The sequence below is a fragment of the Bubalus kerabau genome, chromosome 13, assembly GCF_029407905.1.
Source record: "Bubalus kerabau isolate K-KA32 ecotype Philippines breed swamp buffalo chromosome 13, PCC_UOA_SB_1v2, whole genome shotgun sequence".
Taxonomy (NCBI): domain Eukaryota; kingdom Metazoa; phylum Chordata; class Mammalia; order Artiodactyla; family Bovidae; genus Bubalus; species Bubalus kerabau.
Genome location: NC_073636.1, coordinates 65,885,900 through 65,912,727, shown reverse-complemented (window position 1 = coordinate 65,912,727; position 26,828 = coordinate 65,885,900). Strand labels below are relative to the sequence as shown.

General features: G+C 52.7%; 1 protein-coding gene across 5 annotated transcripts in view; it reads right to left on the bottom strand.

Moving 5' to 3' along the window:
• The window catches only part of EPB41L1 (erythrocyte membrane protein band 4.1 like 1), a 135,589-nt gene that overhangs the window by 13,036 nt on the left and 95,725 nt on the right, over positions 1 to 26,828 (bottom strand). For 3 of the 5 annotated variants that reach the window (XM_055544937.1, XM_055544933.1, XM_055544936.1), the window contains exons 8-16: positions 26,293 to 26,380; positions 25,612 to 25,764; positions 23,255 to 23,352; positions 22,619 to 22,794; positions 21,097 to 21,245; positions 17,589 to 17,771; positions 5,930 to 6,340; positions 4,039 to 4,143; positions 1,834 to 1,914 (exon numbers count right to left, since the gene is read on the bottom strand). In XM_055544937.1, coding sequence (XP_055400912.1) covers positions 1,834 to 1,914; positions 4,039 to 4,143; positions 5,930 to 6,340; positions 17,589 to 17,771; positions 21,097 to 21,245; positions 22,619 to 22,794; positions 23,255 to 23,352; positions 25,612 to 25,764; positions 26,293 to 26,380 — 1,444 coding nt within the window. The remainder of the gene's footprint in view (positions 1 to 1,833; positions 1,915 to 4,038; positions 4,144 to 5,929; positions 6,341 to 17,588; positions 17,772 to 21,096; positions 21,246 to 22,618; positions 22,795 to 23,254; positions 23,353 to 25,611; positions 25,765 to 26,292; positions 26,381 to 26,828) is intronic. The other 2 variants (XM_055544934.1, XM_055544935.1) reach the window with 2 other exon arrangements.

Here is a 26,828-nt window from a genome sequence, read left to right as displayed (position 1 = left end):
TACTTTAAAAATGGAAGTGAATCTCCAGGGTCTCCAGAATGAAGTGTGAACTTCATACATGACATCTGAGGCCCTTTCAGCCCAGCCTTCCTTTCCAGCCCCTTCTCCCCCTGCTCCCCGTCCACATACTTGACATCACACTTCCCTGACCACTTCCTTTCCCTAAATGCTCCACTTCACATCTTTGCCTTTACACCTGCTGTTACCATAACCTAGGAAACCTCCTCCCATGACTGCCCCCTAATTTTATCCTCCAGGGTAGCTCAGATGTCACTGCCTAGGGAAAGCCTTCCCAGGCTCCTGCAGTCTCAACCCATGCCCTGGGCTCCCTGGGAAAGCATTATTACACAGTTATCCCTGAAGGCAGGAAAAAATAATGGCCACTCTCATTTACAGACCACTTACAGTGCGCTAGGCACTCTTTGGAGGGCTTTGCATAGATTACCTTAGTTTAGCCTCATCTCAACACTTTGGGGGATATACTATTGTCCCCCCCCCCCATTTTCCAAGTGGAAACAGGTCTGAAAAGGTTTCGGGTAACTTGTCCAAGGTCACCCAGTCAGGAAAGTGGGAGAGCCGGGCCTTGTTCACCACTGTGTGCCAGGACCTAACCATTAGATGTGCCCGTCATTATCACTTGGACGAATGAGTTCTAACAGGCAGTGTCTTTTCTTCAACTCTATATCCCCATTCCAGGCAGAGTAGAGACTAATACATGTTTTTAGAACAAATGAATGGATGGATGGATGGATGAGTAAATGAATGATGTAACTGCCTGCTCACCATGGTACAGATTTACATTTAGCCCGAGGACCATCCTGATGCCACATGGCAAAGGGTTGAGGGGAGAAGAGTAACAGAGTGACCCGTGGAAAGTGTGCAAGCTGGTCACTGGTTTAGGCTTATGTATCTTTAAAGTCTTTATTTACTCACAACCTTCCTATGGAGTAGCCTAAATTAATGTATAATTTTCTTCCTATGTGTGTATCAGGAGTTTGGCAAGAGAAAGCATTTGAAAACAACCTCCCCCAGCTCAAGACAGATCCAGCCCGGGCACTGATGCCCGCTCAGCCCCAGCCCCAGCCCCGCATGGCCACTGTTCACAATGGTCAGAATCGGGGAGCAGAGCAGAGTGGTTGAGGTGGACAGTGGGGCTTCCGACCCAGAACGCCTGGCTTTGACCTGGCTCTAGCATGTGTTTGGTGGTGTGACCTTGGGTAAGTCACTTTACCTCTCTGAACTTCATTTTCCTCCTCTGTAAAGGGTGGAGGAAAAAGAGCATCCACCTCACAGCTCTTTTCTGCCCCCTGGAGGGCGCTGCATGGTGGCTAGCTGTGCTGTGTCATCATTTGAAGAATCTGATGTGATTCTTCAGAGCAGAACCACAGGGTCCCTCAGGACTTGAGCTTCTGGCTTAAAGTCACCACATGCCATCTACTGACCAACGTGAGGAAGTGGCCTGGGCCACCCACAGGTGCCAGGAGGATGGACTTCATCCAGGAAGGATTTTATCGGCACAATCCTTCCGTGTTGCTGATAATCAGTTAATCAGACAGTAGCATCCTCTCTTTGTCCCTGCCATAGCTCAGATGGTCCAGATGACTGAAACTCAGGGATGCCACCTCCCACATTATTCACTTTGCGAAACTGAGATCTCACAGACTATCCTGTGGCAGCTATGGGCCAGACTTTCAAACTTGGGCTTTGTGTCCCACGCCTGACACAGTGAGGTGGATGAGGGCTTCCTGCCACACCTGGCGAGGTCGGCTTGTTATCTGGCTGTTTCAGGGGCAAGGGGGCTGGTCAGAGAGGCAAGTCTCAGGTCCTACTTACCATGGTGGTTGATATGGTCTCTGTGGTGATGGAGGGAGTAGTTGTGAGGAACTCCTTCCCTCCTGGGACAGTCCCATCAACCTGGGGGCCAGAGGAGGAGTTGTTAGAGGTGGGGGATAGAGAAAGAGTACCGAAAACAACTGCAGCATCTGCCACCTGGGCAGGAGGCATCCCCAGGTACCAAGCGGCAGGCAGTGTGAGCGAACGTGGGGAGGGGGATGTCCACACACTATATGTATATGTGTGCATGCATCCAGTTGTATCTGACTCTTTCTGTGGCCCCATAGACTGTGGCCTGTCAGGCTCCTCTGTCCATGGGATTCTCCAGGCAAGGATACTGGAGTGGGTTGCCATTTCCTCCTCTGGGGGATCTTTCCAACCCAGGGATCGAACCCACATCTCTTCTGTCTCCTGCATTGACAGGCAGGTTCTTTACCACTAGCACCACCTGGGAAGCCCTATCCACACACAGACCAAACTACAAACGGGCCTCAGGTCATTCCAGGTCACAGGTCCTCCAGCTCATTCAAATTCTTTTATTTCACAAAGGGAAAACAATCCCAGATAATTTGAAACATTCTATCCAAATTTCAGAGCCTGTGTTCTTTGACTGAGGAGCCCACTGCTAGGGATTCACCCTTCAGATGCATACTGAAAGTTTTACCAGGGAGTCTGAACAGAAAAGTTCATTGCAGCATCAGTGTTAACTGCAAAAGACAAAACCAATCACAGGTCCATTGATGGGCGATAAATACATGCTAAATCAGGGTCCACTCCTAAGTGGGAATAAGGAGAGTGAGGTGGGTCCACATGGGCCAACAAGGAGGGATCTCCAGGGTAAATATTAAGAAAAAAAGGTAAAATGTAAAAGAGAGAACAATCTCTTTTGTGTAAAAAATTTAAATATCTAGAGATGTAAGCACATATGTTAGTATATGCATAATTTTTTTTCTGGGAAGACTCACAAGAAAAATTTCATTCTGTTCAGTTTGAATTTCATAACTGTGACTATTTTGTTGTTATTTTGTTATAGGAGCTGTGGGGCCATTTTTAGTTTTCTACTTCTCTGTATAAAAACAAAGCCAACACACATTACTAAAACAAAACAGACCAGTGGAGCAGCTTGCCCAGGGACACACAGCTTGTCAGAACTCGAAGGTTTTTACAGCTGCACCAGCCACCTCAGAAACCTCTATGCATGTTATCAAAGATGGAGAAAACGTTCGGGAAAGGACAGAGTTGCCCACGTCGTGTAGATTTACATCTTACTTTAAGTTCTTGAGACGAAGATTGGTCTCCAGGGCAAAAGAGCCCCAGCGCTGCAGTTCCTCTGGCCAGCAAGAACCAAGAGGAAATCTACCAGACCCTCAGTCTCCCTTTTCAGAGCTTGAAAACAAAAGGAGCTGAGAAAACGCACTGTAAGTAATGGATCTGTGTCTGTCTGCAACAGCCTCTCCAGGTTGGGCTTCCCTGGTGGCTCAAACGGTAGAGAATCTACCTACCATGCAGGAGACCCGGGGTTCAACCTCTGGATTGGGAACATCACCTGAGAAAGGAATGGCAACCCACTCCAGTATTCTTGCCTGGAGAATCCCATGGACAGAAGAGCTCGGTGGGCTATAGTCCATGGGATCGCAAAGAGCTGGACATGACTGAATGACTTAACACTTTCTCCAGGGTACTAGGTATTTTTACATCTTGCTGAGCCAAATAATTTATCTTTTTTTCCCCTCAGTTTGTTCATTCTGTCAGTCTGATGTGGAACCCCCATGCATTAAAAAAAAAAAAAGAAAAAATGACCCCATGTGAGCAGCTCTGATTAAAGCTGAATTGGGATCTCTCTTCTCCCAAAGCGGTCCCTGGGATAGCTCAAGAAACCTCTCCAACTCCTTCAAGTGACCCATCATCACTTGATAAGACCCATTGTCTTATCCATGTAACACTCCCAGGAAAATAAAGGCCACATGACCATCCCCATTTTACAGATGGGAAAATTGAAGCTTTAAGAGGAATAGTCTGCCCATCCCATCACCCACCCATGGGGCTCAGGGAAGATAATGAAGCTTGGAAGAGCATTGGGGTTAAAACTGTGGCGCTGGGGGAAGCCAAGGTGGCAAGGGCTGGCCAAGGGAGTTTGCCACGGTGGGGACGCCACATTCCAATGCCCAGTTTCTATGCTCAAGCACATAGGAAAGCACAGGTTACCTGGGTGGTGTCCACAGTGGCAACCCTGGTCTGCAGTACAGCCTCTGGCTCAATCTTCTTCCTGATGGCCAGGCTGCTGACAGTCATGGTTTCCGTTTTCACGGGCTGTAGGGAGATGAGGGAGAAACACTGTGTCTCAAACCCCAGCATGATTCCTGCTCACAGGCAACTGCGAAGTAGGGTCAGCAGGTGAATTCCAACCCCTGCTGCTGGCTGACTTTCCAGAGGGTGATGCAGGCCAGGGCAAAAGAGGCCTGGTGTGATGTCACAGACAAACAGCCTTGGAAGGGAGCCAGACCCATCAGCAGCACCCAGACAGGCTGCCTGTGACCCTGCGACAATACAACCTCATGGTGGTCCAACCTCATGGTGGTCCGTGCTGGTTTTCAGGCTACCATTAAGAGAACACTCACTATTCAGTAAACATGCTCCTTGCTGGGTCTCTCATCCAGCATCTTCCTGATATACACCGTCCTGAATGACTTCAGGGGTGATGCCACTAACTCCCAGCTGCTTTGTCTGTTCTTTAGAGCAAGAGTCACACACCTGGAGGCCTAGGGGTGCGGGGAAGGGGCAGGCAGCAGATGTGAATGAGTGAAGTGGGCTTGCTGAGGATGGGGATGAACTGGAGAGCACATGGGGTCCACTCAGGTTTGGTCTGAGTGACTGGATTATCTGATTTTTTAAATGATATTAAAAAAAAAATCCTTGGATCTTATATTCATCGTCCTGATTTTTAAACCAAGGTCAAAGAAAACACCCGTGGGCAAACAGATTACAGCCTCTACTCTAGAAGTCTTATGTTAAATGATTAGTTTCTTCTGAGTCCTCCATTGACCCTAGTTCATGGCTATACACACAGCAGGTGCTAACATATGTGAATGAAAGAATGAATAAATGAATGAATGAATGCCAGTTTTCATCAGGTTGGGAGGCTGGTAAGAGGGAACTCTTCTTTTAATAGATGGTTGTAACTTAGAGATCCAGCCACTCATTCAGTTAATCGTTATTAGTGCTTGGTATGTGCAAGCTTAGTGGAGTTACCACCTGGTAGGAACGCAGACCTGTGAGCCAGTAACCTGACAACTTGTAGTTATGATGGGAGTGGAAGCAAGCAGAGCAAGGGGGCTGAGCAGGGAGCAACGCTTCTGCCCTGGGTAGTCAGGAAAGCATTCACTTGTTAAGCGACATGTGAACTCGGTTCTGGAACGTGACAAGTTCGCAAGGCAGAGAAAGGGAGAAAAAACTTTCTCCAGAGGGTTCAGCACGGAGTGAAAAACCAGAGTGGATGAGCTCCTATTTCAACGCCTGGAATGTGGGGGAAGGGAGAATGTGGTGGGAGGCAGCTGGGGCTGGAAGAGACGCAAAAGCAAAGGAATAGGGACCAAAGGTCCCCTTAAAGAAGCCCTGAGAGCAGAGAGGCCCAGACCCAGTCTGTCCCCGAGTCCCCTTCTGCAACGACGTTTCCTTTTCTCTAGGAGTTTCCACTGTTCCCCCAAGACCCCAGGCCCCAGGGAGAGGAGCCAGCGCAGGGATCAGAAACAAACATCTGGCTTTCAGAGCAGGGCGCCCCCATGAGTCCACAAGCACACAGTCTGCAGGTGCCATGCAACGCAGGCAGGGGGAGGAGTCGAGTCGGACCAGACTGCCTGTCCTCACGTGACCTCAGGCAAAAGATGGGGTCACGGGGTTAAAGTGCCCACAAGTGCACGTTAGGGGTAAACCGAGCTGCCGAACATGCGAGCACAGAACCATGCTGCTCTGCGGAGGGGTGGTCATGCAACACGCATCAGAGCTTCCGGCTGGCGGCTCAGTCTTCTCACGCGTGGCCCAGGGCCCTCTGAACATGCAGTGCCCGGCAGGCCCGGGTCCCGGTGACGCTCCACTGTACCTCGAACTGGGCCATATCCGGGGTGGAGCAGGCCCCATGGTCTGGGCTGTCCTCCTGGCCCCCGGACTCGTCATCCTGGTTGGGGCCCCGTTTGTTGAGATCCCGGGAGAACACCAGGCCCTCGGTTTCCGAGTCGCTCTTGTCTCGGTCAAGCTCAGGCAGGCTGCGGGAGAAGTCTTCGAAGGCGCTGCCGTGGTAGTCGCCGATGACCGTGAAGTCGACCTCGGCCTCCAGGCTGGACGTGGAGCTGACGGTGATACTGGAGCACTTCCGCTCAATGGCCAGGTGGTTGTCCTTCAGGAACACGGCGTCCCTCTCCTGGTCTTGCTCCTCGTCTCCCGTGTCACTCTCTGGGGCCCTGGGCCGTGGCGGTTTGACCTTCTCCTCGGAGCCCTCCCTCAGCCCTGCTCTCTATGGCCAGATAAAATCAGAGGAATGGCGGGGTGTGGGATGGGGGGAGAGAGAGAGAGAGAAAGAGAGAAATCAAGATGGTGAATGACAGAAGAAATCTTGGGGCAGCTGATGCCCCCAAATGGAAGAGCAGGTCAGGAAAAGAAAAACACCCCCGGAAAGGTTCTTTGACACCATAATAAGCTAAAAAAAAAAAAAAAAGAAAAGAAAAGAAAACATACACACAGAAAATTTCTCAAGAGGGAGGACGCTCCTTTCCGAGGGTCTCTCGCTGATGGCAAAAGCAAGTACAAAGCAAACATCCTGCCAGTTGGGCCTGGACAGGAGGCTCCATCCAAGGTTTGGATCTGGGAGTTTATCAGAAGCGGCACTGTGCACGCGGCAGGGATGGGAGCCCGGACCCCAGGCCCATCCGTGCAGGCGGACATTGAGGAAACAGAAACCAGGGAGGGAGGCCCAGGGCTTGGGGACACCGAGGATGGGGAGGCAGAGAGGCTGGAGCCAAGAGCTTTGAGGAACAAAGGGGAAGCCAGCACGCTTTGTCAATTCCACTGAGTCTCGGTGGGCGGAGTCAGCGTCGTCTAGAGGGAGGAGCCACAGAGGGTAATTCCTGGGAGCTGGGTGCTACAGCCCTTCACCCTGAGCTCTCTGAGTGGAGGTTCTGGTCAAATCAGTGCAATTGACAACAGCAGATTGAGGAAGTGCTGGAGGGGGACCAGCCACTCTTGTCTGACATACATACCTCTCAACTTGGCCTGTCAGGGATTAAACACCGCACACACATTTTTGGCTGTTTTACGACATTCTTTTTTAAAAGACCAATCTAACATCCACCAAATATATTTTTTAAAGTACTTGGCTCCAGGTTCTAGAGACTCAGTAGGCTTAGAGATTCACTCGCGAGACAAGCCTCCATTCAGCCAGTTTCTGGAAGGTTGAGAGGTGTGAGGACACATTCCAGACAAGCCAGAGGTGAGCTGCCACAAGAGGCGCTGCCCGAGCAGGTGGGGGTGTGAAGGCCGCGAGGCACCCTGGCCAGGTGAAGGTGACCAGGTCATTAGGGCACCGAGGGGCTGCAGAGACCTGAGGGCCCGGGGGGCTGGCGAATCTCAGGTGCCCCCCCTTTCCTGGGGGGTTCGCCGCTAGGCTGGTGACCTGCGTCTCTTGCCTGACCGCGTCTCCGGCTTTGTTCTGGATTAGAGAAGACAGTTAGTCTTAAGGAGGCAGAAAGGAACTTGGCACTGGGACCGAGAGGGAATCAGAAGCGAAGGATGGAAACCTCTGGACTGTCAGCTTCCCGCGGGCAGGAGCATCAGGGAAGGGAAGAGGATGAAGGAAGATCGCTGGCCAAGCCAAGCAAAACGGCAGGACCCAGCAGGTGGGGGCAGCAAGGCAAAGCGAGTGTGTAGTTTGCCGGAGGTGGTGCCACCTTCTCCACCCGGGCTGTGGGACCCTCCGGGCGCCGGGTCACACCAGAAGCCTAGGGTCTCTGTGGCTAATCTAACATGGGCCAAGCAGATGAACCCGTCATTCCACCTGGGCCACACTCAGGCCCATTTAGGGAAGAGAACTCATAGGGTTGGCCAAGCAGCCTCTGGTTGCGGTAATGATGAGGGGCCCCGGAACCATGCTTCTACAGAGCTACGCGGCATGCGGTCAGCTCCCCGGCCGGGGGCGGCGGTGGGGGCGGGGGCTCACGTGGCCAGTTCCCCCAGGAGCTTCCTCCAGTGTGGTTTCACAGCCTGGATTGCTGGACACGAGCTCGACATCCTTGCGTCCTTCCTGAGGGAAGGATGTAGAGATGCCCTCCCGGAGGCGGCTGGGAGCCGGCGGCATCGTTGAAGGCTGTGTGACTGTGGGGACAGCCAAATCCCCTGGGGGCTGGAACTGGACACATCCCAGGTCGAAACGCTTACTCCGCTGTTGCTCTGCCTGCCCCGTGGAGGCCTCTGAAGACAACTCATGGGCAAAGGCCCTGGTTTCCCCCAGGCCTGTCCGGCGAGTTTCAGCTCCATGGGTCTCAAAGATGCGGATTTTGTTGGCCACGGAGGTCTTGCTGATATCTTCCAAGGAGCCCTCTTGACCCCCAGCCTGGAGAGAGGGCATCTCCCTGTGCTTCGCTGCAGGGAACACCAACCCCTCTGCCTCTTCAGAGATGATTCTGGGCTTCCTGCTGGCGACGGGAGGGGCCCTGCGCTCCCCTCCGTCCGTCGGGGTCACAGCCAGCCCAACTTGGTGCTTGGGCTCTGGGCTCTCTTTAGAAGGATGGGCATATTTGAGAAACACATGGGGCTGTTCTCCAAAGGGGTCCCTGAGCTGCACAGGCTCCCCTGACCCATGAGGGGATGAGCTTGGAGAAGCTGCCTCTGGAGAAATCTGAGCCGCAGATGGAAGAGGGGAGGTCGGGAGCGGGGTGATCACTTCCATCTGAAGGAACGCTGGGACTTTGCTGTCCTCTGCTTCAGGTTCTCCTGTCTGGGTGTGAACCGGTCCCCTCTCTTCGGGCAGGAAGTTACCTCTGTCCGGCCTGGCTGGCTTCCCGACGTCACTAGGAGGGATGGCCCACAGAAGGGCAAAGACCTGGGGGTCTGGATGCATGGCCCCTCCTCTGTGAGGTAAGTGGTTCCGTTCTCCAGGGGGGCTTTTCTCAGCCTTTCCCATCAAATCTCCACTCTTGGGGGCCTCTTCCTCGGCAGCTTCTGAGGATAAGGCGTGGGCAGCCTCTCCTTCCACCCCACACTGAGCTGCGTCCCCATCCTCAGCGAACGTCAGCCCTGGAGAAGGTCCCTTTCCGAGCTGCTCAGCAAAGACCTCCAGGTCCTCTGGTCGGTGGTTCCTGGGGGGCCCCGCCTCATCCTCTGGGGAAGCTGAGGGGGCGACACCCCCATGGTGCTTGTTCCCAGCAGCAGCAGAGCCCCACTGGCCTGAGGAGTCCAGCTCCAATCTTTCCGTGAACCCCTCCACCAGCTTCCGCCTGGTCTCCCATTCAGATGCGGCATCTAAGTGCTCTTCTCTCTCCTCCAGGGGTGGAGGGAGGACTTGATCTTCAGCATCTCTCTCTCCGCAGCTGAAGTAGAAGCTTCTCTCTGCGAAGGAAGTGTCGGTTTCATCACTCGAGTCGGCTCTGGCTTCTGTGTGGGCGGGGTCCAGAAGAAACGACCGGAGTCCTGCCGTGTCAGAGGCTGGAGAGGGCACATCCACCTCTGCGGGTTGGATGCCCGGGGCAGTGGGTCTTCTGAGAGCCTGGAAATCCTCCAGCTCCTGCCTCAGCTCTGCCAGGCCCTCCAGCTGATCATCGGAGCCCGGGGGCTTCCTGACCGCTACCTCTGCAGCATCCACCCTGAACTGGGAGCCCTCCGGGAGCCTTCCTGCTGGGGTGCAGTCTGGAGCCAGAGAAGCCCTTTCTGGGCATCCCCTGGCCCAGAGGGCTTCCTCCCACACGGACTCGAAGCCTTCAGGGCTTGCGATCATTCTTCCTGGTCGCTGTGCGTTTGTTCTTCTGGCTCCCACCTTTTCTTCTGTGGCCACTTCCACCTTGAACTTGTCCACCAGGATGTCTACCTTGGAGAGTCTGCCATCAGCAAGGATGCCAGCGAGGCTGGAGTCACTTCCTTCCTCCTGCGTGCTGGTCACTTTTAGGAGACTGAGCTCTTCTGGCCTAATGTACTCTCTCTCTATAAATACCCAGTGCTCTGAACCCTGCATTTCAATTGGAGCAAGAAGAGTTAATATGAAATATCAGGCATCTGAAGAACGTGTCACTTTTTCCCTCTGCAAGAAGGGGCCAAGGTCAACTTGTCCCCAGAACTGGCAGGGCAGAGGAAGGCATGACAATGCTGGTCAGCCTCATCAAGGATCAAAGCTACACTTCCCATCAAGGCACCCAGCCAATTATCTACTGATGTTATCTACCCCTCAACCACCACCCTAACTTGGTAAAATGGAGTGGGGGTCTCATACCCTCCCTGTGTTAACCAAGGGGAAACGGAGATCTATCAATGGTCCAGGACTCTTTCTCTTTTAATAATAAAACTGTCAGTGACAGAGGGGAAAGTAGCTTACATCATGTGGAACCTTTGAAGGCTAGAGCCAAAAGAACTCCTAAGACTTCCTCCAGTCCAGTTTTCTCTGCGTACTGAGAAATGGGGTAAGCTGAGGCCTAGAGAAGGTCAGTGACTTACTCCAGGTCATGGTCAACTGATGGTACAGTCAGGAAAAGAATGCTTGATTTTTGATGCCTGAGAGCTTGGCCAACTTACAGCCAACAGAATATGGGTCCCAACTGTGGTCTAATGTCCAACTGAGGGGGAAGCACTGAGTTGAATTTCACAGGCCACAGCCTGAAACCTTTTTGCAAGAGCTAATTAGGAAGGAAAGAGATTAGAGTGAAAACTGCCACATGGCCAGATCTAGAGGTCAGTACCAGTCACCATAATGGTTTAAACAGTTTGAGTTCTGTGGGGTTCATTCCCCAAAAAACAAATACCAAGGCCTATTCTTAGAAATGACTTTCCTGGTAGCTCAGATGGTAATCTGCGTGCCATGCAGGAGACCCCAGTTCAATTTCTGGGTCGGGAAGATCCTCTGGAGAAGGGATAGGCTTCTTACTCCAGACTTGGGCTTCCCTGGTGGCTCCGTTGGTAAAGAATCTGCCTGCAGTACGGGAGACCTAGGTTCAATCTTTGGGTTGGGAAGATCCCCTGGAGGAGGGCATAGAAACCCACTCCACTATTCTTGCCTGGAGACTCCCCATGGACAGAGCAGCCTGGTGGGCTGCAGTCACATGGAGTTGGACATGACTGAGTGACTAAGCACACACATTCTTAGAGAATTCTAATGAAATTCACAGAAAGAGTGGAAAAGGACTGACCAGAACACATCAGAGAAGAAAAACATCTAATGATCCAAGCATCATCATCAGTTAGAAGCACTGAGTGTCACCATCAACCATCAGTGAGACAGCCTTCTGCCTTCCCTAGAGTTTCTCAAACAACACTTAAGGAGGGAAGGATAGACTTTTAGAATGGTTATAAAAAAAAATAGCAAGAAGGCTGGGAATTCCCCGATGGTCCAGTGGTTAGGACTTAGTGCTTTCACTGCCAGGGGCCTGAGTTTGATCCCTGGTTGGGGAACTAAGATCCTACAAGCCAAGCAGTGTGACCGAAAAAAGAAAAGTAAGAAGGCCATTGGGATTTTAATCTTGCAACCACACAATACTTTCTTCACATGAAATCTTGATGGCAGTTCAGTATGTAACATGGATACTGGACTGCCCTGTTGACATTGGAGGTCTGGGCTACCCTAGTGCCCCAGAATGCCTCCCTCTTTTGAAACCACTGCTCTGACTCAAGCCCACAGGTGTGGAAACTGAGGCCTGGGGAAAGTAAGCACCATGCTCAAGGTCAAAGAGTGAGCCCGAGATAAAGGCAGGCCTAGAACCCAGTCTCTGACTCCACATCCTACGAAGAGCTCAATGGTAAGATGTGATGAAAATTGCTCCCAACAACAGAAGGGGGCAAGTTTCCATGAGCTTGGGCTCTGATGCGGGTGAGCATTTGGTGAGGAATCTGTCAGATCCCAGAAGATCTGAAGCATTCTGAAGGATCAAGGGAGCATGGTCAACCCTCTGACCTCCACTCCCCAGATCCACTTTAACAAAATCTCCATGACTTTCAGGGAATCAAACGTCATGAAAAGAATCTTGTCAACAGGAAAGAGAGAGACAAGGAATGGGGAGGGTCCAGATAAAGTCTGCATCAGTTTCTGAGATTTTTCTCCAGGTTGTTAAGCTTTCAGGACAACAGCACTTGAATGATCCCAGAAGGAAGAACTTTGAGAGCCTACAAAGCCTCCTTTCTCTTTTTTACTTGTTATAAACAGAGCTTTCTCTTCCCTCTGGGAGCTTCAGTTTCCCCTTATATTTGGGAAGCAGGCAGCTTTAGCTGCTCCCATTTCAGCGTGTACTGACATCAACAGCTTGGCAATCAATGATAGCCAAAGATAGTCCATGAGACCCCTTCTGGAGCATCCCTGCCCCAAGTCTAACTGGAAAGTAGTTTCTAGAAACCAGAAGCTTAGGAACTAGGTTGAGTGGGGTGGGAGCTAGCACAGAACAGAAAGGTTCTGCAGGAAGAAAAAGGGAAACACGCCCTTATATTTAGTTACTATGTGCCAGGCAATGTCAGCCCTTTGGAGACAGTATTAAATTTAATCCAAATGGAGACCTGCGAGGCAGGTCCTGTTACCCTTATTTCAGAAGGGGAAACTGAGGCTCCCATAGGGAAGAGAAAGCTCTGTTTATAACAAGTAAAAATCCTGAAGAGAAAAAAAAGACTGAAGAAAAAGAGGAAAGCTTTGGCCCGCTGACCAGATTCACGGGATGGACGATGTCAGAGAAGCCTCCCTAGCTGTTCTTTTTCAGTGTCTGCTCAGAGCGCCCCCTGCTGTCAGATGGGGCCACTGCAGCAAGACTGGCCACGAGACAGAAGCAGGGAGCTGGGAGCTGGGAGCCAGGGCAGTTACGTTCCCACACAAGCCCACAGGAAGAAAATCTCCAGCCAGGATTCTGCTGACTCTTCAGGGTCCACCTGGAGCTCTGGATCACATTTTGGGCCCTGCTCTTTACAGGAGATGCCCCCGCCCCAAGCAGGGGTCCACGACAAGGAACCCTCTAGAAACCAAAGTAGAAGCTGCTGAAGAAAGTGGGAGTTGGGGGTGTAAAAGGGATGCTCAACTCTGAAGGGTCTTCCTGGAGGAGGATGCAGACCAGATCTACAGGTGCCAGGGGGCAGAGCAGCTCGTGGGCAGGTGACCCAGAAGGGCAGGTTATAATTCAATATGTAAACTTCCCAAAGGATGACTGAAGACAAAATGGGATACTGTTAAGAATGGCGAGAGCCCCGCCTGGTAGAAGAGGCTGGACAGACAATTTTGGGGATGCCGGTGAAGGATGCATGCTGTGCCTCAAACAAGGGCATTAGTGCTTGGCTCCACTCACATCTCTGTGTTCCAAGACATCACTGCTTCCCTAACCTTGGGATGCTGTTGATTCCTATCCAACTTCTCTCAAGTGCTCCTGGTTTTGTTTTTATTTTTACATTGAGGAAAATTTCAGAGTGGAACTGTGAGTTATGTTTTACCATTTATGTAGCTGACTCATGTCTCTCTTACAGCTCCTGGGCACTTCTAGCAGCTACAAAATTTTCCTCTGGGAGTATAGCATACTACGTGCCCTCACACACACTCTGCCAACAGGGAAGGGTCGGCTACCAGGGAAAAGGAAGTTTCGCCCAGACGACCAGTTGGTCATCCTTTCCAACCCTGTCAGTCTACAAAGTCCCAGTAGAGAGGGACGATGCAACCCCCTGCCCTGGACCTGGAGTCCGTCTGGCTTCCAGGCAGGGGCACAGGAAGTTCTGAGAGCTCTTGGCCTGCTGTCGTCCTGAGCACAGAAGCAATGCCCTCCTAGTTTAGAATGCTTGCCTGAACAACATCCGTACAACCCCAAGGATGCTCTCTGGAGAAAGACACTCACTTCTACCTGCCTGGAGACCCTGATAGACCCAAGCTCCATGTGGAGTTCAGAGAAGGTGGAGGCAGGGGATGGATGGACTAACAAGCCACTGCTAGACTTCACTCAGGCCTCTGAGCAGAGACAAGACCTCAGGGCAAAAGCAGTTAGGTGCCGCGACCCCTGATCCCAAGCCTAGCAGTCAGAGTCTGCCTCCAGGTCACCTGCCTCAGTGGTGCTGGAGAGGTCATTTCTGCCTGCCCTTTTTAAGCCAAAGGTGACTCAGACTACTCTGTCTCCCTTGAATGCTTTCAGTCCTGTCCTTCCTGAGAAACCACGGATGAGGGACGGGCTGGCCCTTTACGGATCCCTGGGAGGGGGGACACTCACTTGTCACAGCATGTGGATAACATGGGGTACCCACTGTTCCCACCTGCAGGACAGACCCTGGTCCAACCCCCTCAACCCAGAGAAAGGGCTTTCTTAAGACCATGAAGGTGGTTCTGGGTGGGCAGGGAGGTGGTGAGAGTAACCTCAGGTGATGCTGCGAGGCTTTTCTGAGTGAACACTTCCAAGCCTATGGCCGTCCCAGGCTCAGGTGCCAAGTCCTGCTGAGAGGTGTCCGGGGTCCTCTGGGACTGCAGGGGAGGCCCAGGGCCGGAGGAGAGGGAGAGAGGGAGGAAGGGAAGGAGAGACAGAGAGGGAGAGAGAAAAAGCAGGAGAGACACACACACAGAGTCTGTGAATAGCCCAGCTTTGTAAACCCCGCATCCTTAGGTCATGAAGGAGCCATGTGGGGACTGCAGGGTGAGATGGAAAGGAACTGCCCCTAGAAGCCATTCAGGGGAGGGAGGCCCATGGTCAGCTGCCAGCCAGCACCGGACCTCGGGCCTTTCCCCATCACCTGCCACTCATTCAAGAGGTCTGGAGTCCTGTACTGGGACTCTGAGTCCAAGTCTTCCCTGGGTGTCTTTGAAGCAATGGTTCAATCCTGCAGTTGGGTTTCAGACCCTTTTAAAAAATTATCTTTGGAACTTACTCTATAGCACATGGAATTCTGCTCTGTGTTTTGTGGCAGCCTGAATGGGAGGGGAGTTTGGGGGAGAATGGATACATGTATATGTATGGCTGAGTCCCTTCACTGTTCACCTTAAGCTATCACAACACTGTTAACTGGCTATACTATAATACAAAACAGAAAGCTTTTTTAAAAAAGTTATCTTTGGAACAAAAACCTGGCTTTGGCAGATGGGAACTCTATGCTATGGGGTCCCCATTTTGGTTTAAGTTCCTACCACTTTCCCACTGGCCCAGAAGGGGCCCCAGAGTATATGCGGAGCTACTGGGAGCTCTGAGTGGCACCTGCAGATAGACCCAGAAAGCCCACGTCTGGACCAGGGATCCTAGTTACCGTCAGCCAACGGCCCCGTGACCGGCCAGCACTTTCCAGTTTACAAAGTGCTTTTTTATATCCATTAGGGCTTCCCTTGTGGCTCAGCTGGTAAAGAATCCACCTGCAATGTGGGAGACCTGGGTTCAATCCCTGGGTTGGGAAGACCCCTTGAAGAAGGAAAAGGCTACCCACTCCAGTATCCTGGCCTGGAGAATTCCATGGACAGTCCATGGGGTCGCAAAGAGTTGGACACGACTGAGCGACTTTCACTTTATACCCATTATTTCATTCAAACTTCCCAGCAGTGCTGTGGAGTGGCAATTTTGGTGCCCTTTTAGATGGGCTAACTAGGCAGTGAGGCTCAGAGAGGTGATGTCACTGGCCCAAGGACACAGTCCAGTCCTGGGCTACAGCTCCTCCCATTTCCCAAATTTCCAAGGGCCTCTAAATGCCAGTGAGAGCTGTAAGCCAGTTAAATTGTCCATCGCTCCGAGGTTAGCTCCTGGACCAGACAAGGCACTACGCTTCTTACAGGGGCGGCGGGGCGGTGGGAGGTAGAAGAGACTCCACCTTCTAATAAGATGCACCTTCTAGCAGTTCCAGCTGTCACCAGCAGGTGGGGCACCCACCTCCTCAGAGGCACCTCTACTCTCCAGAGCCCTGTTCTGGGCTCAGCCTTCCCTTCTCAGCTGGAGTCCGACCCTTTCAGAAGCCTGTGCATCCAATTCACCCACTTCAGGACTGAACAGAGGCCACCAGGGACAAGAGTCTCTCAGGGAAGTTAGGAGAGGGGCGTGTAACCGGATCACTAGATCAGCCCCACAGCCCCATGCAGGGTCTTCAGCGTCCTTGATGGTGCCGGTGGGGACCACAGAAGCCCTCAGAGGGTGAAGACAGGCGCCCTCCTCCATGGCACCAGACTTAAAGGCCTCCAGAGCACCCGTGACTTTGTGAATCACCAACCAGGGGGCTCCTACAGCAGCCTCACTGGATGAGGCCCTCCGTCACCCCGCATGTCAAGGCCACGGGCGTACTGATTCAATCAAAGGCTCGCTTATTAGATCACAGCTGCGTCACCAATTTTCAAAGCATTAAAGGGCAGCACATGCACAACTGACTCTGTCCGGGTCTCCACATGGTTTGGTCTTGCTCCCAGGCAGCTGTGATTTAATAGCGAATACAATGGCCTGGGTCACAAGAAAATCCGATTCCGGCTCCTCTTCTAGCAGCTATGACACTGATTAAGCCCAAGGTCTTCCCCTTTCTGATTTTCTGTGCCCTGTGTGTAAAATGATGACCTTGGACCAAGTAGGTTTCCAGGGTCTTTCCCAAGTTTCGAAAGGATTCTGATTTGAAATTAACTTTCTGTCCCAAGGCTCTCCAGATGAAAGAAGTAACTCACACTGAGTATCTAGGTCCTCTGCCGGTCCCTCCCTGCTTTGTCTCATTGGCTGCTCACAACTGTCCTAGGAACTAAGGACTTTTATTATCTCTACTTAACGGCGGTTCAGAGAGGTTAAGTAGCAAGCCCAGAGTCAGCCGGCTAGCAGGCAGCAGAGCCACTATATAAACCCAGGCACTCTAAGTCTAGACCTCAGATGCGTTTGAGATCAGTGAGCAGCAGCACTAGAGAGAAAACACCTGAGTGTCAACAGGGGGGAAAGAGTGCCAAGATGTAGCAGCGCTAAAAATAACGGTTTGGGATTATAAACACAGGAATTCTCAAGAGCCTATTTTTCTCTTTTCCCATTGAAAAAACACCCCGTGCTTTCCACTTTGACAGGCGTGTCAAGTCGGACCTTTTCCTGGAGCATCAGGAACAGCTCTGACTTTCCTAGAGGACCTGGTCCCCCCCAGTGGGCTCTGAGGATCCTCCCAGGAAGGAACACCGCCCCCACCACCCAGCCGTGTTTTCACCACAGGCATAAAAAGGTGCGGTTACTGGACAGAGCAGCCAGGATTCTTAAAACTTAGGATACGTGTGAGGATCTCCTTGTTTAAATGATGACTCCACGGTTCTACCACCAAATATTCTGACTCAATAGGTCGGATGTGGGGCCCAGAACCTGCATTTCTAACCAGCACCCTTTCTCCATTATACTCTGGCTGATGGAAGGGAAATACTCCCAGCTACGGTGAGTCTTTAGAGCATTTCAAGGTGGTCCCTGAGGCCCAAGAGTCCAAGACGGTGTAAATTTGTCTTCCTTGGCTTAACCCTCTGTCCCATTCCCATCACCACCTTATGCAGCAGTGGGGTGTGGAGGGGAGTGATAAGTCAGGACATGGCAACCTTCCCCACCATCTTTATCCAAGGCCCCAGTTGAGGGGCTCAGGGTGAGACCTACCTCATTGATCTTCTCAGGAGTGCCCTTGGGGGAGGGGGAGGCGGGCGAGGAGGGCAGCCGGCGTTCCCGCTCCCAGTCTCGATCCCGGTGGATCAGTTTGCTGTTGGGTTCCTTCAAGGTCCTCTTCAGCTCATTGATGCTGGCCTGGTGCTTCAGCAAGACGTCCTCTGGCTTGTCTAGGAACTAGGGGTACACGGAGAGGACAGTCAGCTGTCAGAGGAACAGCTCCAAGAGGAGGACGCAAGGCGTGGGTGAAGATGGTGATGGTCCCCATCACCGCCCTCCATCAGCAAAGTGGGTCCCATCCATGGCCCCGCCTCACCCTCACAGCACTCCATAGCCAAGCAGAGCAAGGATGATAAGCCCCAACAGGAGTACAAACCACCCAAGATTAAACAGAAGAGCAAAGAGCACTCAAGATCAGACAGAAGGACAAAAAGCACTCAAGATCAAGAAGAGGAGACGTCTGGCCAAGTACCACCTTTTCTTCTCCCCGGACTGGCTCCCGGCCTCGGAGCACCTAGGTCAACTCAAATCCCACAGGTCTGGGTAAAGTTCCGTTTAGTTTCATAACATGTGCCTTTCCTCTGGCTACTACACCAAGCCACAGTGAGGATTCACCAACTCTGTTCACTGGGCTGCTCTGGTCATTCCCTGGATCCTGGTCCCCACTTCTGGCCAAGTCTTGGACCACTGTGTTTAAGTAGGATTCTCAGTCTAGGCCCCTCTTAGCCCAATGTGTGTCACTGCTCAGGCTCTGTAGGGCCCTTCTAAAGCCAGGGACATCCAGGAAAAAGCATCCTGCTTCCACGTCAGGGACTGGGGAGAGATGACGTTCAGCATTCTCTGCTGTGAGCCACTACCTTCCCCGACCACCCAGGATCTTCCAGATACCTTGTGGGCACCCATTCCTCAAGAGCAGACAGGGTGAGACACAGCCAGATGGAGAAACTGGGGCTCCGTGAGGTGCTCAGGAAGACTACCGTTAGAGACCAGGAAGAAGGGAGGTAAGTCCCAAGGCTGGGCACAGGAACCGAGCCTGGTATAGCTGGAGTCAGAGGTGTGTCCTTATTAAACTGTCAGGTCAGAGCTCTGGCCAGTACAGCGTGAGGCAGTAATCTGCCCTGAGTTCAAGCAAGGACCAGTCATTGCAGAGAAGCCGGAAGTGGTCTGCCCACTTCTGGAGGCAGGGCAAGTGGGCTGGAAGCCCATGGACCCTTATCTGCAAAGCTGTTTGAGGATTCAGGACAAGAAACAGACAATCTTAGCTCATGATAAAGTCGTATCAGCAGTTCTGGAACTGCCTGGGAGGCAAGCTCGCCCTTGGACAAGGCTAGACGCTTCCCCTGGGCTTATGTCTGACATCCAAGGATCCACCAGGACTGACTCTGAAGTCACTTCAGGAAAGAAACCAATGCCACGGAGGCTCTGCTTCCCCTCCAGACATCTGTCTGTACCTCCTGTATCCCTTCCTGAGCAAAGCTGCCCCAGGATGACATCTGTCTGAGCAATCAAATCTGAGAGAGCGTGCACAGGATGGTGGGCTTGGGCCGCCATGAACCCAAGACATGGCTGGTGACCTTCCATCCAGAAGCGGCAGCCCTGGCCCTATGGGCACGTGGTGCTCCCCCAGGCTGGAGGGAGCGGTGGATCCCCGAAGGCTAAGGGCCTGGGGAAACCTAATCTGAATGCCCTGTTGTGCAGACAGGGAGCTGGGGCCTGAGACAACTTTCCCGAGACCCTCAAAGAGTCAGTGGCAGAACTGGGGCTGAAACCCAGATCTCAGGACCCCAAAAGCCAGACCCTTCTGATGCCTCAGCCTCTGATCTTTCCCTCAGCAGCCCAAGCATAGACCCACTTCTCTGGCAGTTAAGTTTCAAAGGAAAAATTGGAGACTATGTGAAAGAAAGGAGGCGTGGTTAACACAGGAGGAATAGGTTGAGAGAATCAAAAAATGGGAGGAGGAAGAGAAGGGGAGAGGGAGGGGGAGCGGGGAGCTTTCCTGGTGGAGCTGGAGCAGGGGCGGTCCCACCAGGGTGGTGGGAGGCGCGCCAGGGGTCTGAGAAGACAGATGTGCTCTGAGGCTCCACCCCCCATACCCCACCACCCACATTCGGTTGCCAATAGATACAAGAAGCAGTTTGGGGTGGGATGCAGCAGACACAGATGAGGTGGAGGCATGACGAGACAGTGGTGGATGAAGGGGAGTCTAAGGAAGGGTTTGGGACAGGGGGTGAGGGAAATGGGGGTGGAGATGAGCTCAATAAAATCATGGAATCATGGATCACAAGAATGGGGGTGGCAACACAGTGGGGATGGTCAGCAAGTGGGAAGCAAGCATGGGGTAGAGAGGCAGAGCATGAAGTTGGGGGAGGGAGGGATAGGGAGAGAGGGGAGCATGGCTGGTTGTTGGGGGGAGGGAGTCTATCCATGAGCTTAAGACAGGGAGGGAGTGATGGCGGGTGGCCTTGGGTGATGGAGAGAGATGGCTGGGAGCGGAGAAGGAGCTGAGATATGAGCCAGGATATGAGCCTGGGATGGACGGTGGTGACAGACGATGAATGGCTGGGTGGGTGGGGGCAGGAACCCCCTGCGCAGTACCTCCTGCTTGTGTCTCGGCGTGGTTTCCTGCTCCGGCTAGCGGGACATGGGAAGAGGAAAGGAACCAGCAGGATCAGTAGAGCAAACGGATTAGAAGACAACCGCGACCGCCCTGGTCTAGCAGGTAGCCCGGAGCACTGTGGGATGCTGGCTGGGCTGCCAGCAGGGCAGTGAGGGCGTCAGAAGGTGCAGGAAGCAGGGAGCCCAAGAAGGCGAAGAAGGGGGTGGGAGGACCAGAGGCAAAGTGGGCAGTCGCACTCAGCCGATGGGACGTAGGGGTTCTGGAAAGTCACGCTTCTTGCAGGCAGTGTGTTCAGGGGCCTGTGTTCCCAAGGTGCATGATGGAAACACACTACACCCGTGGGTGCATGTGCCTATGTGCGCACGCAGGCTGTCTGCACGTCTGGGTGCATAACCCTATGGGTGAGAGGGGTATACAACTACGAGTGAACGCGTGTGAGTCTGAGGCCATGTGGGCCTGCATGAGCGTGTGCACAGGTTGGTGGGAGACGGGGGTGGCAGCAGGAGGTGTCACACTTGAACCTCACCCCGTGGTCCGCAGGGACACCCCATCACGGGTGGAAGAAGGCTGTGCAGACCCAGATCAGAGGCAAAGGGGCAAATCAGGAGTGAGCAAGAGGAGGCCAGAGTCCACCAGGGGTCAGAGCGCCCCTCCGGGACAGCAGGGCCAAAGGAGGGGAAGGGTACAGGGTGGGCAGCACGCCCCACCCCACCTGGCAATCCCAGGTACAGAGCATGGCCCAAGGGCAAGGCCCGGTCCATGGTGCACCGCACAGTGGGCTGCTTGGCCACAGCGGGGGGTACCTGAAGGCCAAGGCTGAGCCTAGACCCAGGATCAGCCTCTTGACCCCCCAGGTCAGAGGAAATGAGAAAGCCAGCCTCGTACCTTTAGCTCCTTGATCTTGGTGGGGGTCTTGACCTCTCCCTCCTCAGCCTCGGACCGCCGCCCTCCAGACTCGCCGTCTTCCTCCTGCTTGTCGCCGTCCGGTCCTGCATCGTGGTTCTCACTGACGGAGGCTGGGCGAGAGAACTCTGCTGAAGTGGGCAGAGATGGCCGGGCAGCTGTGTGAGTCATCTCCTGAGTCATCTCCCGAGTCATCTCCCAGGCGCAGGGACTGGGAGCCCGCCCACCACCTGCCCAGCCACGCCTGGAGTAGAGCAGACACTCAAACAGCCCCAGCACCCTGGGGATAAGGAGCCAGTGCTGCGAGGAGTGAGTGGGCTTTCCCAGGTCACGTGGATGGTGACTGAGTTGCCTCCAGCCCCAGCTCCTTTCCTGACTCTATAGCACTAGAGCCTGGGTTCAAATCTCAACTCCATCTCTTCTTGGCTGTGTGACCTTGGGTAAATTACACAACCCCTCTGGGCCTCAGTTGCTTCATCCACAAACAGTAGCTAATTCTGACAACTGAGAGGAGGAACAAATAAACTGATGTGTCTAAGAGAAGAAGTGGCTAGCACTGAGTGAGCTAATTCGATCAGTGTTGGCTCACGAATGCTATTGTTTTGGGGGACTTCCCTGGTTTAGGCTCTGTGCTTCCAATGCTTAACTCCCAAAGCCCCATGGGGCTCCTGAATCTCTCCTAAAAACTTGTGTGTATATCCTGGACAGTCCTGGGCCCTAAGGGGTGTTGATCTGCTTAACTCCCAAAGCCCCATGGGGCTCCTGAATCTCTCCTAAAAACTTGTGTGTATATCCTGGACAGTCCTGGGCCCTAAGGGGTGTTGATTTAGTAGGATCAGATCAAGGTCTGAGACTCCTCAAGTTCACAAGCTCACAGCTGGTTCTGGGGTTACATTTTGAGAAACCCTGGTCTGCTTCATACAAGGGCAACTGAGCTGCCTCTAGTCCCAGGTCCTTTCCTGATTCCACAGCTTTAGAACCTGGGTTCAAATCACAAATCCATCTCTTGTTGGCTGTGTGACCTTGGATAAATTACACAACCTCTCTGGGCCTCAGTACAGGCAATTCTCATTGATAGTAAGGGCCCTTATCAACTCAACAGAAATGGGGGCAGTGGAAAGTGCCCTGTGTTTAGATGTCCAGAGCCCAGTGGAACGATTGGGAATAACTCTGCCCCCGGTAGGACATCACCAGCTCCTCAATGCAGTTACAATAAACCATTCCAGTATGGTGACAAGCTGTGAACAGCTCAGCTTCTTAGGAAGGGGGCCCAGAAAACCATACGGTGAACCTGGGACCCCAAAAGGCCACAGCTCGGGGAAGTTGTGGGAAGCCCGGAGAGCTGGCAGTGTGACATTCCAGCAGGAGGGGAACCCAGAGGCTGAACTAACCCACTGAGAGGCACTGGATGCAGGAGTGTTCCTGGGCCTCCAGGCCTGGTGCAAATCAAGTGTGATGTACCCTCCACACACCCCTCTCCCCCAACCTCCAGTGCGGGGCATACCTCCATCAAGGCTGCGGGACATGGTGTACCGTTTGCTAGAGGAACGTTCAAAAAAGGGCGCGGGCCGGTCGATGAGGGCGCTGGCCTGGCGTGTCTGTGCCTGGGTCCTCCCGCTATACCGGAACTTGGAGCCCATGACCAGGAAGCCTTTGGGTGGGGGCTCAGGGGACACGAGGCTGCAGGGGAGGCGTGGAGGGGTGGAGGTAAGGAGGAAGGACCAGACCTGCAATGCCAGACCCAAGGCTGGACCACAGCTGGCCTTCCATCCCGCTGTCCCACCAGCTAAGACAACTGTTGTTGTTCAATTGCTCAGACATGTCTGACTCTGTGACCCCATGGAAAGCAGCACACCAGGCTTCCCTATCCTTCCCCATCTCCGGAGTTTGTTCAAAGTCATGTCCACTGAGTTGATGATACCATCCAACCGTCTCATCCTCTGTCGCCCCCTTCTCCTCCTACAACTCTAAGTGGTCCAGAAGGGGAGAGGCTTGGGGAAAGAGGAGGAGGAGGAGGAGGAGGGTTTTCCTAGAGTCCCTACTGGCTCCTTCTATGGACAGAACACAGACACTACCCACATCCACTCACATGGCCTCTAACTCAGCCCCAGCTGCCCACCCCGCCCGGGCGCAGGCTCACCGGAAGAACGTGTGGTGCTCGATGCAAACCTTCCACAGTCTCTTGGCTGACCGGTGATTCGGGAGCTTAAAGCCAATCGTGCTCTCAAACTGCTCGTACTGCAAAACCAGGGAGGGCGGGTCAGAAGGAGGGCCTGGGCCCACTCCCGCCACCAGTCCAGGCTTTCTGCACCTCTTCTCAGGCCTGTGTGACTCTGGCCTGCTTATTTATTTATATAAATATATATATAGGAGAAGGCAATGGCACCCCACTCCAGTACTTTTGCCTAGAAAATCCCATGGACAGAGGAGCCTGGTAGGCTGCAGTTCATGGGGTCGCTAGAGTCGGACACGACTGAGCGACTTCACTTTCACTTTTCACTTCCATGCATTGGAGAAGGAAATGGCAACCCACTCCAGTGTTCTTGCCTGGAGAATCCCAGGGAGGGGAAGCCTGGTTGGCTGCCGTCTATGGGGTCGCACAGAGTTGGACACGACCGAAGTGACGCAGCAGCAGCAGCAGCATACTTAATATTAACATGATGTTAAATATAATTTACTTTCCTTCAGTTATTAATAAAACATTTCAGTATTTCTCCAAAAAAATATATATATATATATAAACAATATATATATATATCTCATTTATTCATTCATTTAATCAATCAGGTGGGTTAAGCCCTTACTCTGTGACAGGTCCAGGGCTAAGCAGCAGAGACACCATGGTGACCAAACAGAAGATTCTCAGGGGTTGGGGGAGGGTAGGGGGATCGATAATAAGTGAGTGCACAAGCTCATCTCAGACACTGATAAGGGCACAAAGGAAATGGACAGAGATGTGTGATGTGACAGAATGTCTGAGCAGGCCCGGGGGTCGGGTGCTACTTTAGAAGGAGTGATCAGGGACCTCCCTGATGGTCCAGTGGCTAAGACTCTGTGTTCCTTATGCAGGGGGCCCGGGTTTGATCCCTAGTCAGGGAACTAGATCCCACATGTGGTAATTAAAAGATTCCACATGTTGCTATGCAGAACGAAGATCCCACGTGCCACAGCTAAGACCCGGTGCAGCCAAATCAATACATAAATAGAAAGAAAGAAAGGGTTATCAGGGAACACTTTCTACACAGGGGATCTTGGAGCAGAGAGCTGGAGGATGGGAAAGGAGCCAAAGCTCTGTGAGAAGGAGGGGCGGAGGACTTCAGGAAGCGGGAACATCGATGCAAAAGGCTCAGACAGGTGAAAGTTTGCTTACTTAAAATAGAAGCCCCAAGCGGCTGGAGTGCCATTGGCGTGGGGCGGCAGGGCAGAGACATGTGCGAGAGGCAGGTGGGCAGAAGAGTTAGGACTTGAGTCCAAGCACCAAAGAGAGCCCTTGAAAGGTTCAAGTGAGGAGTGGGAGTGGGGTGGGTTTGGCCTGATCTGCTGGAAGGGACTCTTAAGCAGCTGTGAGGGAAAAGGCCTACCGTGACCATGGAGGCCGGGGGACCAGTGGGAAGGAGAGGGGAAGCGTGCAGGGGAAAGATGGTGGCCAGGGCAGTGGACAGGGGGCCAGAGGCAGAAGGGCTCACCCTAATTCTAGAGTTAGAACAAAGTGGAGTTTGTGATGCATGGGATGTGGAGGGTGGAAGTATTCAAGTTTGCATGTGTGTATAATCATGTGTGTTACCTTCATATGTGTACACACTCGAGTACCCATGTAAGCAAAACACGGGAACATGGACATGGTGCTGCTGTTATCTTAGTTGCTCAGTTGTGTCTGACTCTCTGAGACCCTCTATGGACCGTAGCCCCACCAGGCTCCTCTGTCCATGGAATTTCCCAGGTAAGAATACTGCAGTGGGTTGCCATTTCCTTCTCCAGGGGATCTTCCCGACCCAGGGATTGAACCCACATCTCCTGCATTGGCAGGTGAGGTTTTAACCACTGAGCCACTAGGGAAGCCCAGATATGGGCATACATTCATTGATCTGCGTAAGATCAATATACTTAGGTGGTTATCTTTTTATTAAGTATATGTGGTTATCTTTTTATTAGTAATTTTTTGCCGCACATGGCACATAGGATCTTATTTCCCTGACTAGGGACTGAACCCACGGCCCTTGCATTGGAAGTGCATTGTTTTAACCACTGGACCACCAGGGAAGTCTCTATGTGGCTGTCTTTATAGGTACACTATTGTGTGTGTGTGTGTGTGCACGCACGTGCATGTGCAGGCACACACTGAAAGTGCAATGTCTATGTAGAGAGCCCCAGCAAAAGAGGGCCCTCTCCTCACCCAGCACCTCCATCTATGCATCCCAGGTAGGAAAAGTCCCAGGTCTAGCTGCCAGGGTCCTATAGTTGATCCCAGGGAAGAAGGGGTTCCCTAGGCAGGCTCACCTCCCCAGGCCGGATCTTGATGTAGAAGTTACTCCTCTTGTAGGAGATCTTGAGAATTTTGGGCCAGGCAAAGCGGTTGATCCTCAGCCGGTCCCGGTAGATGAGCAGGCCGTTGGCACAGACTCCTAACATGATGTCAATGCCCTCCGAGTCCTGTGTGAGAAGGGGCCGTGCAAGGACAGGTCTGGGGTCCAAGCCTGAGGACAGCCTGCCACCCACCCCACAACCCCTCTCTGGGGTCTGCCTGTAAAAAGCCCTCAGGAGCAGGGTTTGAGCAACCATGGGGAGTCGCCCTGATGTATCCCTCATAGAGCCATCGGTTCATTCACTCTGTCATTGATTCACCCACTCACTTGTTCAATCATTATCTGCCAGTCACTCAATCATTCATTCACCCAGCAAGCATTTAGTGGTACCTAGGCATACTAGGTCATATGCTATGTGCTCAGGATACAGAAATGAGTTCAGACCCATGTCTTTCCCTCATGAAGCTCTCAATCTGGTGGCAGCACAGACAGGTTCATAAATAATAAGAAAAATCATAAGGGTCATGGGGAAGTAAAGGGTTATGGAGCGTCAAGGAGTGAGAAATGAGAAGACTAGCACACCAAGCCCTCCGGAAGGCCCTGGTAGTCCTCGGGGGGCACTCCCAGACCGGGGAGTCCCAGCGCCCAGCAGTACCTTGGCATGGTGCAGGTCTACTCCGTACATAGAGAGCTTCTTGGCATTCTCTAGGAAGTGGATTTCTGCTTCTCCTGGGGTCATGCCCCTAAGGGAAAGAAAGTGATCAGTGATGGCCATAGGAAAGGCCTGGGCCCGAGTCCTGCCAACTGAAGGTGGCTATGATCAGAACCTGGGATTCCAGGAAGCACATCTTCTGGAGCACAGTGCAGCTGGGCCTTCCTGGTCCCTCCCCTCTGCTCTCAGTGCCGAATGGTGTGCCCCAGCCCCCTGCTTCAGCCCACTGAACTCTCATCTCCTGCCGAAGCTCAGGGCCAGTCCTATTTCCTCCAGGAAGTGTTCAAGGGCTCAGCCAGGAGTCTGGAGTTTTGCCTCATTCTGCCATTGGGTTAAGCGTGAACCATAAATTCTGTTTCTTCACGACAATGAAACCCCTGTGACTGACACTGCTTATTATAATCACCCAGGGGCTCCTGAATTATTACCCACATCAGCTATTTTTCTCAGAATTTTGTATCAGAAACCATTTAATCTCC